Source organism: Bufo gargarizans, chromosome 10 (genome assembly GCF_014858855.1).
Source record: "Bufo gargarizans isolate SCDJY-AF-19 chromosome 10, ASM1485885v1, whole genome shotgun sequence".
Classification (NCBI taxonomy): domain Eukaryota; kingdom Metazoa; phylum Chordata; class Amphibia; order Anura; family Bufonidae; genus Bufo; species Bufo gargarizans.
Window position 1 is genome coordinate 26,909,959 of NC_058089.1, and position 13,432 is coordinate 26,923,390.

The following is a 13,432-nucleotide window of genomic DNA, read 5'->3' on the forward strand; positions in this document are numbered from 1 at the left end:
AGTGTGAGGAGACTTCTAGGCCATACATGCTCCTCTGGAATTCTGGGAGGGAAGGGATGCAAATGAGCTATTAACAAGCTCTGCCTTCAGCTCTTAAAATAAGCTGTTTACCTCTGCTTCCTTCTTGCTAAATGCAAATTTCTATTTGAAATATGCTTTGAATCCATCCAGAACTAGAGCTGCTTACAGAGGGAGGAGTTAGACAGAACTCCTTTTAAAAAACAGCCAAAGTGTGTTTTATACTATTTTGTATGAGCTGTTGCAATACAACATAAAGCACACCGCAGATGCTGCTAATCTTGTTTTTGAAAAGGATAAGAGTGTTTCATGTAAATCATTAAAGGGGTTATCCAACCCCTATAATGACCCCCCCACCCATATAGATTATAGTTACCCCGCTTCCCAACACCCGCGTTGCTCCTGATCCTCACACGGCCGCCACTGCATCTCCCCGTCGTGTGGATCAAAACATCCAGCAACAGGCGGAGCAGCCAATAGCAGTCTGTGATGGGGACGAGCTTCCCTAGCATCATCCGCGATCCTACAGTGGCCGTGTGGGGATCGGGAGTGATTTGGCTGCCGGGGAACGGGGTAAGTATAATCTATATGAGGGGGCCAGGCATTGGTGGGGGTCATTCTAGGGGTTGGATAACCCCTTTAAATGGTAGACAGGAAGCTTGCCTTCCACTTTGCTGCAGCTGAGGTGTGTAGGAATAATCTGCCCCTGCTTTACATTTACAGTAGGGAATACATATGGGTCTAGAATCTTGGACAGCTCGTGAGAAGAAAAGGTAGTTTCCTTGGCAAAGTTAAATTAGCAGAGAGCAAGGGGCTGTCTAAAATAAAGTAGAACACTAACGCACCATCTGCCAGGTGATCTCCATCCATGCACTGCGTGTGCGCCAAACACTCAGCCGGGAGACTTCAAAGCCCGGCATGACTGCGGTGTATGTGAAAGATTCGGAGGAGAAACTGTTAAAGATCTGTAACCAAGTGACGTGCACTCGGGGACACGTCACCGCTGCGGACAGTCATTGGCTGCAGAGGCAAATTTGAATCACGTCTGTGCCAGAAGATTACACTGCGGGACTAGAACGCGCCAAAGATAGCGGTGGACTGAAGAAGCCAGAACCAAACGTAAATAGATAAGTATGCTCGACTTCACAGGTCCAGCCGGGAGGGGGGAGAATAATAAAAAAAAAAAAAAAAAAAAAAAAAAAAAAAAGCTGGAATAAACCTTTAAAGGGGGCTGTACACTCAGGATAAGGGCTCGTACACCCGGTCGTTGCAGTTTTTGTAGTCTGCAAATTGTGGATCCGCTAAATATTTGTGCGCTTTCCACATTTTGCGGAACGTCCTGCCCTCTGTAGAACTGTCCTATCCTTGTCCGTTTTGCTGACAAGAATAGGGCAGAAACCATGGTCCTGTGCATGATCCTTGAGAGGTAGAGCATATCATCTCCAAAACACCCCCCAAACTAGAGTCAACGGGGCTACGCCAAGTCCAATTATGTCATTTGTATACATTGTGCTCTGACAATCGGACTCAGCACCACTTACACTATACAATTCTTACCCTAGTTTTAGGGGTGTTTTGGAGCAGATAGATTCCCCTTAAAGACGCCCGTCCCCTCTCCTGACATGTCTGTTTTAGTAACTACTTGCATTCCCCATGTAATAATACTTCTGGAGCATCTTTTCTTATGACTCTATGATGTGCCATTCCTTTACTATTCCTGATAGAAGTTTGCCATGAGGGTCCATCTGGGCGTTACCAGTTGGGGGTGTGTCCCTGCACAGTCCGATACTATCCAATCAGTGCTGCCATTGTCAGACTGTGCAGGGAAACCCTCCCCCGTGGGTAACGCCAAATGGACCTTCATTGCAAACTGCTAAAATTTCAATAATAACTTCTGGCAGGAATAATAAAGGAACGGCACAACATGAGAGTCACAGGAATAGATGCTCTAGAACTGGTATAACATGGGGAATGCAAGTAGTTGCTAAAACAGACATGTCAGGAGAGGGGACAGGGCGTCTTTATCAGAGCGCCCCCTTGCTCAGGAATCCTATACATCAGCCTGGGAGGACAGCGGCCGCAAAGTCTCTCGGCTGCAGAGTCTCACTCTGGAGGACCACACGCAATCCTCTATTATGTGGCCAACCATTGTAAATGGGAGCCATAAAACACTACTTTTCCCCTCAGCGGCCTTGTGGAATTAATTATTTATGGACGGATGCAATTTTTGATACGCCTCTATAATCTATCAGACGTTTTTAGACTCAGTGACCCCTTAATTTGCAACTGTGAACATTATAAAAAATCTACTTTATTGATTGCAAGCAAATCGCCTGCCAGATATTGGCTTACACATTATTAAAAATGCATAAAACCAAACAACCTTAGGGTCCATTCACACAGCCGCAATTTTTTTCCGGATCCGTTCCGGATTTTGCAGACCCATTCATTTTCAATGGGGCAGGAACGGATGCCATGTGCTGTCCTCACCCGCATTTACGGATCCGCAATTCCTTTCCCGAAAAAAATAAATAGAACATGTCCTATTCTTGTCCGCAACTGCGGACGAGAAAAGGCATTTTCTATTATAGTGCCGGCGATGTGCGGTCCGCGAAATGCCGAATGCACATTGCCGGTGTCAATGTTTTGCGGATCCGCAAAAAAAAAAAAAAAAAACGGATGTGTGAATGGACCCTTAATTTGATTGCCATCAACAGTCTACGGCTTGCTAACTGTATTTTCAGCATTTTTAAAATGCAAACCCTACTACCGAGTGCATGATATTTAAAGTGAAAAATACCCCAAAACATGTGCGCACATAATAACAGATCAGCAATTCAATGCGAAATGTTCCCGACCATTACAGCGAAGCTCACAGACAGAAGGAAGTCAATAAAAATGGTAGACACCCTCTAAGACGACATGAACAAAATAAAAATCAGCATGCAGCCTGAATAAAATGAAGCCAATGTATGAAATATATTTCGGGAGACTTATTAAAAACTGATGTAAAAAGGAAAATAGGCTAAGTTGCCCATAGCAACCAATCAGATTCCAATTTTAATTTTTCAGTGCTCCTTTGGAAAATTAAATTAATCTGATTGGTGACCAGGGTAGGTTTCCTTTGCACCAGTTTGATAAAGCTCCCCATTGTTAGGCTACTTTCACACTTGCGGCAGGACGGATCCGACAGGCTGTTCACCATGTCGGATCCGTCCTTCCGCTATTTCGCCCTGCCGCCGCTCCGTCCCCATTGACTATAATGGGGACGGAGCTCCGGCGTAGCACGGCGAAAGCCGCCGGACAAAAAAGTCGGACATGCAGGACTTTTTAGTCCGGCGGCTTTCACTGTGCACCGCCGTGCTGCGCCGGAGCTCCGCCCCCGTCCCCATTATAGTCAATAGGGACGGAGCGGCGGCAGGAGCCCCCGTCCCCAATGGGTACAGAGCGGCAGTCCAGCGAAATAGCGGCAGGACGGATCCGACATGGTGAACAGCCTGTCGGATCCATCCTGCCGCAAGTGTGAAAGTGGGAGTCCAAATTATTCCAAATTCTTTGGTTTGGTTGCTGCAGATGAAATAAGATACTTAAAGGGGTTGTCTGCTTCAGAGCTGAACCCGGACATAACCCCTTCTTCACCCATTTAGCCCCTATGAGTGGAGCATCGGAATATTTCATGCTCGGATGCTCCCCCTTGCCCTGTATAGCACAGGGCAAGGGCTGTTTTGTTTACACTGACACTGCTAGGCCGAGGCTTCCGCCTAGTGGTGTTCCAGGTGACGTCACTGGCACTTATGGGCGGGCTTTAGAGCTGCCCTAGCCTGTAAAACAGCCTAGGGCAACGCTAAAGACCACCTATTAGTGCCAGTGACATTACCCGGCTTACTGCTAAGCGGAAACCTCTGCCTAGCATACCCATCAGCAGTGATGGCCTGTCCTGAGGATAGGTCACTGGTATCAAAATCTCAGAAAGCCCCTTTGAAGTGTGCACTACAAGCCACTATGTGCCAGTAGCATCAGACATGTTTTTACAGCAAATAATGGCATAATTACTGCCTAAATAACTGTAGGTAGCAAGAGAGGCTGAACTTCAATCAGACGATATTAGGAAATGTATTTGAACGACATGTTTCTGTAACAGGCAGCTTCCCTCCTACGGACTCCAATCTTTACTGATCCAGCAGACCAAGAGTCGGCAACCTCCAGCGTGCTAGCTGTGGTTACACTACATCTCCCAGCATGGCTGTTCTCAGGACTCCCACAGAAGTGAATACAGTGACAGAAAATCAATGCACAAACTTTACATCTAGAGTTAATTTAATAAAGCAAATGAAACAATGCACAAAGTGAATAGACCACCGCTTAAACATACAGGAACATGCCATGCGCACCAGCTTTAAAGGGAACCTGTCACCTCCAAAAACCATCCCAAGCCGCCAGCAGTACCTGACCGACGATGATTTTCTTCCTGAAGGCAGATGCGGCTAAAGCTCAGAAAACGTTTCTTTATCCGCTGCTGGCGCGCTTCTCTAGTCACGCTTGAAGTCAAGGGGGCGGCGGCCTCCTTGCTTCAAGTCAAGATAACCACGCCCCCTTCCCTGCCCCTTCGCCTTTGACCGACATCGCTTATGCAGAGAGTTCGGCAAAGCCAGCCAAACTGCCGGCTGTCAGTTACAGCGAAGGGGCATGGCCGCTGCCCCCTTTACTTCAAGCATGACTAGAGAAGCGCGCCAGCAGGGGATAAAGGAACGTTTTCTGAGCTTTAGCCGCATCGGCCTTCAGGAAGAAAATTATCGTTGGAAACACGCTGCTGGCTAGGGATGGTTTTTGAAGGCGACAGGTTCCATTTAAAACAGGTGTCTGCACAAGAAGTACCACTTCTTGTTTTTCCTTTGCTATAAAATAAAAAAATTAATAAAAAGACATTGGGGGTCATTTACCATGCCCTTGTCCGCCAGAAACTGACGTAAAAAAAGTCGCAAACCACAGCAAGTGGCATTTCTACATTTCTGAAAAAGGCATGTGGCGGGGGACGTGACCATTGAAACCAGTATTGCATAAGCTTACAGCTTGTCCTTCTTGATCTTACAATTACAATGGTGAGAGGTCTATATACCGATTAGAGGGGGAGGAATATGGGGGAAGGTGCAGGGAAGTGTTGTGAACACGGATATAGAGATCCGTTCAGCCGTAATAATAAAGAGGATTGGCCACAAGTTATCTTCGGCCCAACTCTGAGGTGCGCTTACACTATGTCACGACAAACTATAGATAAGTACCTTGGCAGTTTAGCACGACGCAAAGCCTGTTCTACATCCATGTCCTCGCTGTCGTAATCCACTAGAATGAGGCTGAACTGGTCGTCGTGAGTCTTGAGGTACAGAAACTCCAGATCGTTGATCAGCTGTTGGACCCAACGCGCCTGATTCTTAACTGTCAGATAAGAAAACGAAATAGAAAAATAAAATAAAATAAAAAATACTGGGTCATAAATCTGCAACATTAGGCAGCACTGAGGAGCAGAAAGGTCAGCTTGTGTTTAAAGGGGTTTTCTTAGCTATTTTACTGATGGTCACCAGTATCGGATTGGTGGGCATCCGACACCTGGCTCCCCTGCCGATCAGATGTTTCAGAAGGCATCGGTGCTCGTAGGAGCAGCACAGATTTCTCGAAGCTCACCAAGCACACCGTCGTCCATTTGGTAGCGGCTATGTATGGTATCGCAGCTCAGCCCCCTTCAATGCCTAGGCCACGTGACGGCAACTAGAGAGAGCGGAGAGAAGGCTGCGGTGCTACTGCGAGTGATGGTGCCTTCTCTAACAGCTGATCGGCGGGGGTCCCAGGTGTCCAACCCCACCGATCAGATACCGATGACCTATTCAGATATATAAATTGTCTGAACAGCTTGGCATGGAGCATTCTCAACTAATGCATACAATTTGGTGACATATTTGGATTTTTATCATAGCCCATAAAACTTATATAACTGCTTGTGGAATTTAGATTTAGTGCTTCCCATGATGTCGAATTTACTAGAACATTCACTTTATTCTTGCTATTAGTTAGCAGACACCAGCCATCTTTCATACGTGCGTTCTCCATTTGTTTTGGTGTACAACTACACTGTATATCATTTTGTGGGGTGATAAGTAGAGTAAACCCCATTTTTTAGGAGTATAAAAACAAATGTCTAATTGAAAAATTGCATGCTCTTAGGTCACCAATATTCTACAGTAAACTAATACTTTCAAGATCCCAAAGTTGGCCATTGAATTGGGACATCAAAGAAGAGCTAACTCCCCAACTTTCTATAAACATGGATTCCCGCCAAAGTGTGCTGGATTTTATTTTAATAGGAAAAGAGGAATAAGATGCTGGCAGACAGCTCAGGTAGTGCTGGTCACGAACCAGCGGGTGTGAACCCACTGTGCCACATGTTCTACCTCCTCTAAGGGCGTTGTCTGAGAGAACACCTTGTTTCTCGCAGTACTCCTGATGATGGGGATAGACTTTCCAGAGGGGAACATCGGGTCACTACTTCTTGAAGAGGACTGGCACACGAGGCAGCTGGTCCAGAGGGACCAGGGGGTACCAGTGCAAGATACAGACAGTCAGCAGGCCGAGTCGTAACCAAGAACAACAGTGCAGGACCGTGGGATGAGGTGAAGTCAAACAAGTAATAGGTCAGGGCAGGCGGCACAGGTCAGTCAACCAGGGTTGGCAACAGGAGAGTCGAAGTAAGCGGGCAGGGATCAAAGAGGTAGCGGGGTCCAGAAACACAACGGGTTGGGTAAACAGGAACACAAGCAGACATAACAGCAACCTTTGCAGGACACAAGGGTGTTGACTCTCAGGTACCTGGGAAGGGGGCTAAACCCACTTCTATAGGTGCAGGAGGGCTAGGATTGGTTATCAGGGTCACATGTGCTAACCCATAAATAACAGGAATCGATGAGTGTCGGCCCTGAAGGAAGTGCTACAGGGAACAGGCTGGAAAGCATGCTGTGCCCAGGGCTGGAAGGAAACCATGGAGCGAAGTCCAGGACAGACTATGCCTGCAAGAACAGAGCTCAGGACTGCACCGGTGAATGGGGAAACATCGCCAGCAGATCATGGCCGAACACGGAGCCCAGGACTTAGGCCTCATGCACACGACCGTTTTTTTTTAAGGTCCGCAAAAACGGGGTCCGTAGGTCCGTGATCGTTTTTTCATCCGTGGGTCTTCCTTGATTTTTGGAGGAGCCACGGACATGAAAAATGAAAAAAAAATCTAAGTCAAGTTTGCCATTGAAATGATAGGAAAAAACGGACACGGATCACGGACACGGATGACAATCTTGTGTGCATCCGTGATTTTCACGGACCCATTGACTTGAATGGGTCCGTGAACCGTTGGCCGTGAAAAAAATAGGACAGGTCATATTTTTTTCACGGCCAGGAAACACGGATCACGGACGCGGCTGCCAAACGGTGCAGCTTCCGATTTTTCCACGGACCCATTGAAAGTCAATGGGTCCGCGAAAAAAAAACTGAAAACGGCACAACGGCCACGGATGCACAACGGTCGTGTGCATGAGGCCTTAGGCGGTAAGCAGGGGAACATCGGCGGACAGCAACCACAGTTACTGTGCTCATCTCCCAAGGGAACAAGAAATCAGTCATGTTCAAACCCAAAATGCCCGACTCTTCTCTTCCTGAAATCGAAAGGTTTGGCCACATTTACTTGAACTCAAACAACCCTCAATGGAAGACTGTATAGAGAGTGGACAAAGTCTAAAAAAGCGCAACCTGCAAAATCTGACCCTCCCCAAGTGGGAGATCAGTTTATTGTAGGTGTACTTGCAATGTAAGACATGGCTGTAAAATGTGAAGAATCCCTTTAATCAAAGCATTGTAGCAGACTATGAACATGGAAAATACCCAATCAATAAACCATGATTTATTTATTTTTTGTAAGGTTGAACCATACTACTGCTCAATACAGTGTGAGCCAAATTGCTAAAACCAAGAATACAGTGAGCTCTGCATTGTGCTTCCCTGCTGACCTGTTTTACGATCCAACTCATTGCTTAGAACCACAAAAGAAAGAGGACCAGAGCAAACCCTCTCCCAGACACATGGCCAAATGAGTCAAATTCCGGAGTTTGCACAAATGCCAAAGACAGGGATGGTTCTGGCTCCGTTTAAATTGGAAGAGATGCCCTGTCCATAGTCCAGGCTGGAAACATGGTCAAGGATGTGACCTCTGCTGGATTTTCCAGAAGAGTAGTGTCAAGCGACAGAGATCCCATGCAACCTTGGAATAGGCTATATTACAAACTTTCTCCTATGTGCAATTAATGTGGATTTGTGGGAACCAATGAGTCCCTGGAAATCCCTTAGGCTGGGTTCATACCTGAGCGTTTTACAGCGCATTCCTACACGCTGTAAAACGCTCAACAGGCAAAAACCAAATGTTTCCCTATGGGCATGGTTCTCACCTGAGCGTTTTACAGCGCGTACGAACGCGCTGTAAAACGCCCTACACCCCAAGAACTACAGGAGCTTCTTTGAAGCGTATTGTCACGCGCAACACCTCTGTTTTTCATTGTGGTCAATAACGCGCGTACAACACGCGTTTCCAAAATACAAAAACGTCCCAAAAACGCCTGTAAACAGCGCTCATCGAATACGCTCAGGTGTGAACCCAGACTTAATGGGGTCACCCCATCTCCCACATTGGTGGTATGTGCGAGACGGGGTAACCCCAGGATATGCCACCAATGTCAGATAGGATCTGCACCTATCTGACATTTCTTTATGGGGCTCCCAAAGCAAAACAGCACACCGCACATGGAGAGGGTGCTCTCCATTCACTTCTATGGAAGTTCCAAATAGGACTAAGTAACTGAACTCTGCTATTTCCAGAAGTCCCACAGAAGTTAATGGAGAGCTCACCACGCAAGCATAGTCACCTCTCCATTCACCTCTATGGGTCGCTCCGGAAATAACCGAGCCAGTGCTCGGATATTTTCGGTACTCCCACAGAAGTGAATGAAGGGTCGCCATGCTTGCACTCTAGTTCACTTTGGGGGCTCTGTCTAAAAGACAGGAGTGGGGCCCAGAGGAGGCATCTCCTAGTAAGGCCAACCCCTTGAAACAGCAGAACACATGGTATTTGGCTGTGTTCCAATACCTTTAACTTACCATACCAACACTGCAATACATAATACTGATTGGAACAACTAAGCTATTGTGGTTTTAGCTATTTCTGCTAAATATGTGAAGTTTTCTTATTATCCTACAGCAATTTCTAAAATGCTACCTAGTAAACTTTAAAAAAAAAAAAAAAAAAGAAAAAAAGGTGCAATACAAAATTACCCAAAAAAGGAAACTTCTATAATGCATGTCAACGAGATGCAAACTCACCAGGCACCACGAAGTGCACTGTGGCACGAGGATTCCAGTTTAGACTAACTGGTCGGCACAAGATTGGTTTAGTGTAAATGGAAGGACTGGGGGAAACTTCTGGTGGTTCTGCAGGAGGGCTCTCATCACTGTCTCCACCGGAACCACGGTGCAGTAGGAGATACACATACTCCGCCAGTCTAACTTTTTTACGTCCTCGTTCCTCCAGTTCCAGTTCTATGAGGTATCTGTTGCCTCTTGCAGAGTCCCGACGCTTCTCCACATTGATTATACGAAGCAAAGTGTAAACGCTAAAAACAGGAATTAATAACAGAGAAAAAAGGACATTTCTGCAATTACTATGTGAGTGAAAGCCAGAGGACACTATGGATTCAATGCACACAAGCATGAATAGACTGGAAAAAAAATATACTATTTCACTAACCCTCCATTCTTCTCGTTGAGCTTTTCCATGTACTGAGCCACCACATCCACAGTTTCAGCTTCAGAAAGCTGCAGGTTACCGCTCACGTTGCAGCGAAGATCGTTCCAGTCCGACCTTAACATTTCAAAATCTACATTTCCTACGCTGAATGTACGTTGCCAGTTAATGGCATCCTCTGGCCAGCTTTGCCGAGGCTCTGCGTCCTCGTAGCTGTAGTCCTGTAATTCTTCAGCTGGGGCTTCTGAAGACAAACTAAGCAAGGGAGGGCCACCAGGAAGACTAGGCGAGGTAGGGAGGGGTATTCCAGGGATTTCAGTTTGGCCTTCCCAACTGAAAAGTCCAAGTTCTGAGGTATCTGGTGGAGTCCAGGGTCTAGATCGCCTTCCCCCATGTGAAAGTTTTGGGGGTGTAGGGTAATGATGGTTCTCGTGAACTCTAAAGGTTCTTCGTGGTTTAGGTTTTGGCAGCAACATCCCAGGGAAGACTTGACCTCGAGACTTTCTAACTCCAGAAAGGAGTCTTGTCACATATACTTTATCTGATTCTTGTTTATTTGAGTTCTTTGAGTTTTGCTTTACATTCTCTGCCTTTGTGGTGACCTCTGGTTTGCTTTCGTCACTAGGTCTTACGTTGACATTGTCCCGCTTTTCTGTAACTTCTAACTTTCCATGTTTATTTCTCACCTCCGATTTCTCTCCTCGCCTCTGACTCCCTGACCTTCCTCTGACTCTTGATTTACTTTCTGAATTCTTTCTCTTTGTCCTATGATCAATATAAATTTCTTCTCTAGTTCTTAAAGCAGATTTTCCTTCTGTGGGTTCTGAATCATCTCCAATTCCTTGTCCACCAACTCTAAGCAACGGCATTAAGCGTTTCCTATTTCCCCGGTGAGCAGAAGGTGGGCTTTCCCTAGGTGCCCACAAGAGAGATCTAATAGAAGACTTCATGCTGTAATTTATTATAGGTATAGTTTCTAGTGAATCATTATAATGGATGTTGGTGTCCTGGTGAACCACAGGGGCAGGTGACACGGTATCAGTCACCATCTCTGCATTTTTCTTCAGTGACATGCCAGGCAACAGTGGGTCATCCTCATCCTCATCCATGAAATCTAAAAGAAAGTTATAAAATCAAGAATTGATGACTACTGATCAAAAAAAAAATATTAAAATTATATTCTGTATTTTGTAGCCAATGAGGAAATATCTTTCCTATCTTTTCAAAAATATCGTAATCAGCAAGTGATAGGCAAGACATATTCTCCAAATACTAATACACACCACATTTAACAGAGAAATGAAGAAGAGGAATGAAGAGAAGAAAACTCTGCAGTCCGCTATCTCTCCCGATATCCCCATGTATGTATGTATGTATGTATGTATGTATGTATGTAGGGCTGCAGCTAACGATTATTTGAATAATCGATTAGTTGCCGATTAATTTCTACGATTAATCGGGAAAAACAACAAAATTACAAAACAGAGGTTTATATGATCTTACTTGAAAAATTATGTTCAAAGGCCATATTAAAACAAATTGTGGACGACACTTATGGGGGATCTGTGGACGACACTTATGGGGGATCTGTGGACGACACTTATGGGGGATCTGTGGACGACACTTATGGGGGATCTGTGGACGACACTTATGGGGGATCTGTGGACGACACTTATGGGGGATCTGTGGACGACACTTATGGGGGATCTGTGGACGACACTTATGGGGGGATCTGTGGACGGCGTTTATGGGGGATCTGTGGACGGCGTTTATGGGGGATCTGTGGACGGCGTTTATGGGGGATCTGTGGACGGCGTTTATGGGGGATCTGTGGACGACACTATTATGGGGGATCTGTGGACGACACTATTATGGGGGATCTGTGGACGACACTATTATGGGGGATCTGTGGACGACACTATTATGGGGGATCTGTGGACGGCGTAGTTATGGAGAGGGGGATATGTGCACTGTTATGGGCATAACAGTGCACAGATCCCTTTCCTCATAACAGTGCACAGACCCCCCTTCCCATAGCAGTGCCATACACAGACCCCCCCTCCTCCCCATAGCAGTGCTATAGACAGATCCTCCCCCCTCCCCATAGCAGTGCTATACACAGACCCCCCCTTCCCCCTAACAGCCCCGGCGCTTGCATCTTTATTTTACCTTTTTACAATGACGCTCCCGCTCCTGTAACAGCCAGGCAGAGCGGACGGCGGCGTAACGTCACTCAATCACGTGACGCGCCTGCTCCGCCCACTTCATGAATGAAGGAGGCGGAGCAGGCGCGTCACGTGATTGAGTGACGTTACGCCGCCGTCCGCTCTGCCTGGCTGTTACAGGAGCGGGAGCGTCATTGTAAAAAGGTAAAATAAAGATGCAGCGCCCGCCCGCCCGAATAGCAACGAATCGGCGATTATTCGATAACTGGATTCGTCGACAACGAATCCAGTTATCGAATATAATCGATTACATCGATTAATCGTTGCAGCCCTATATGTATGTATGTATGTATGTTCAACGGGGAGAGAGGAGACAATACTAGACACTTCTGGCGGTGGCTTATGTCTTTCGAGAACAAAAGAAACGGGCACCGAAATTCAACACACCCAATCCTTCTCTTCCTGGTGTATCATGGGAGGTCAGGGAACCAGAGGGTGAAAATGATGCCAATTAGGAGCTACAGTATATTTCAGTGTTTACTTACACCAGTGTATCTTAATTTTGTTGGCCCACATAGGCCAGGCAGTCCTCTGACGCCTGGCCTGAGTTTTCAGAAAAAAGTGGCATGTGTGGTGTAAAAGGGAGAAAAGCAGCATATTAAATGGGTCTTGTGCAAACATCTGTCACTTATCTATGCCAGTGGCATAGAAGCATTAATGACTATCCCCCCAGTATGTCTAAAGAAAGCCTCAGAGCAGTGGTGGTCAACTGATGCATTGCAGGGGACTCAAATGTGGCACTTTAACTCCATCAAAAGGACTACACTTCAAAAACAGGTAAGAACATGGGAACCTTTCATATAAGACACACCCCAGAATTAGACAACAAAAAATTAAAAATTCTACTTATGAAACCTTCCCTACTGGTTGAATAAAGCAGAGGGGTCAAGGTCACCATGCAAGGGGTCTTGCGTAGAGGGAGTAATCGTTTTGTCAGCTCCTGTTGAAGGTGTTTTAACAGAGCGCTGTTCTCCTCCCACTAGCCGTGTCTGCAGTGTAAATTTCGCGCAGTTCAGTATTTGGCGCAGGCAGGAATCCAGCAGCCGCCGGGCGCCCTTCCCTGAACGGCGCGAGTCTTACACTGCAGACACGGCCAGTGGGAGGAGAGCACATCGCTAATGTCAGCCAGCTTAATACCCATTTTTCAGGTGACAAACCCTTTAAGCAGGGAGAGACAGAAGTGTCTCCTCTCACAGATTTTTTTTTTTCCCCCACAGTATTTGCGGCAAAAGTGACCCGTGCCCTTCATTCTCTGGGTCAGTACCATTACAACGATACACCATATGTATAGGTTTTTTATGTCTAATTAGTGTAAAAATAAATGTAATGTAAATCATCATATTCTGACCCCCCATAACTT

The 13,432-nt window shown here is 46.2% G+C and overlaps 1 protein-coding gene across 2 annotated transcripts in view; it reads right to left on the reverse strand.

The window, feature by feature from the left end:
- Nucleotides 1–13,432, reverse strand: part of B4GALNT4 (beta-1,4-N-acetyl-galactosaminyltransferase 4) — a 75,216-nt gene that overhangs the window by 12,428 nt on the left and 49,356 nt on the right. For both annotated transcript variants that reach the window (XM_044269998.1, XM_044269999.1), the window contains 3 exons: nt 9,851–10,961; nt 9,427–9,716; nt 5,298–5,451 (listed from right to left, as the gene is read on the reverse strand). In XM_044269998.1, the coding sequence (XP_044125933.1) occupies nt 5,298–5,451; nt 9,427–9,716; nt 9,851–10,961 (1,555 nt within the window). The remainder of the gene's footprint in view (nt 1–5,297; nt 5,452–9,426; nt 9,717–9,850; nt 10,962–13,432) is intronic.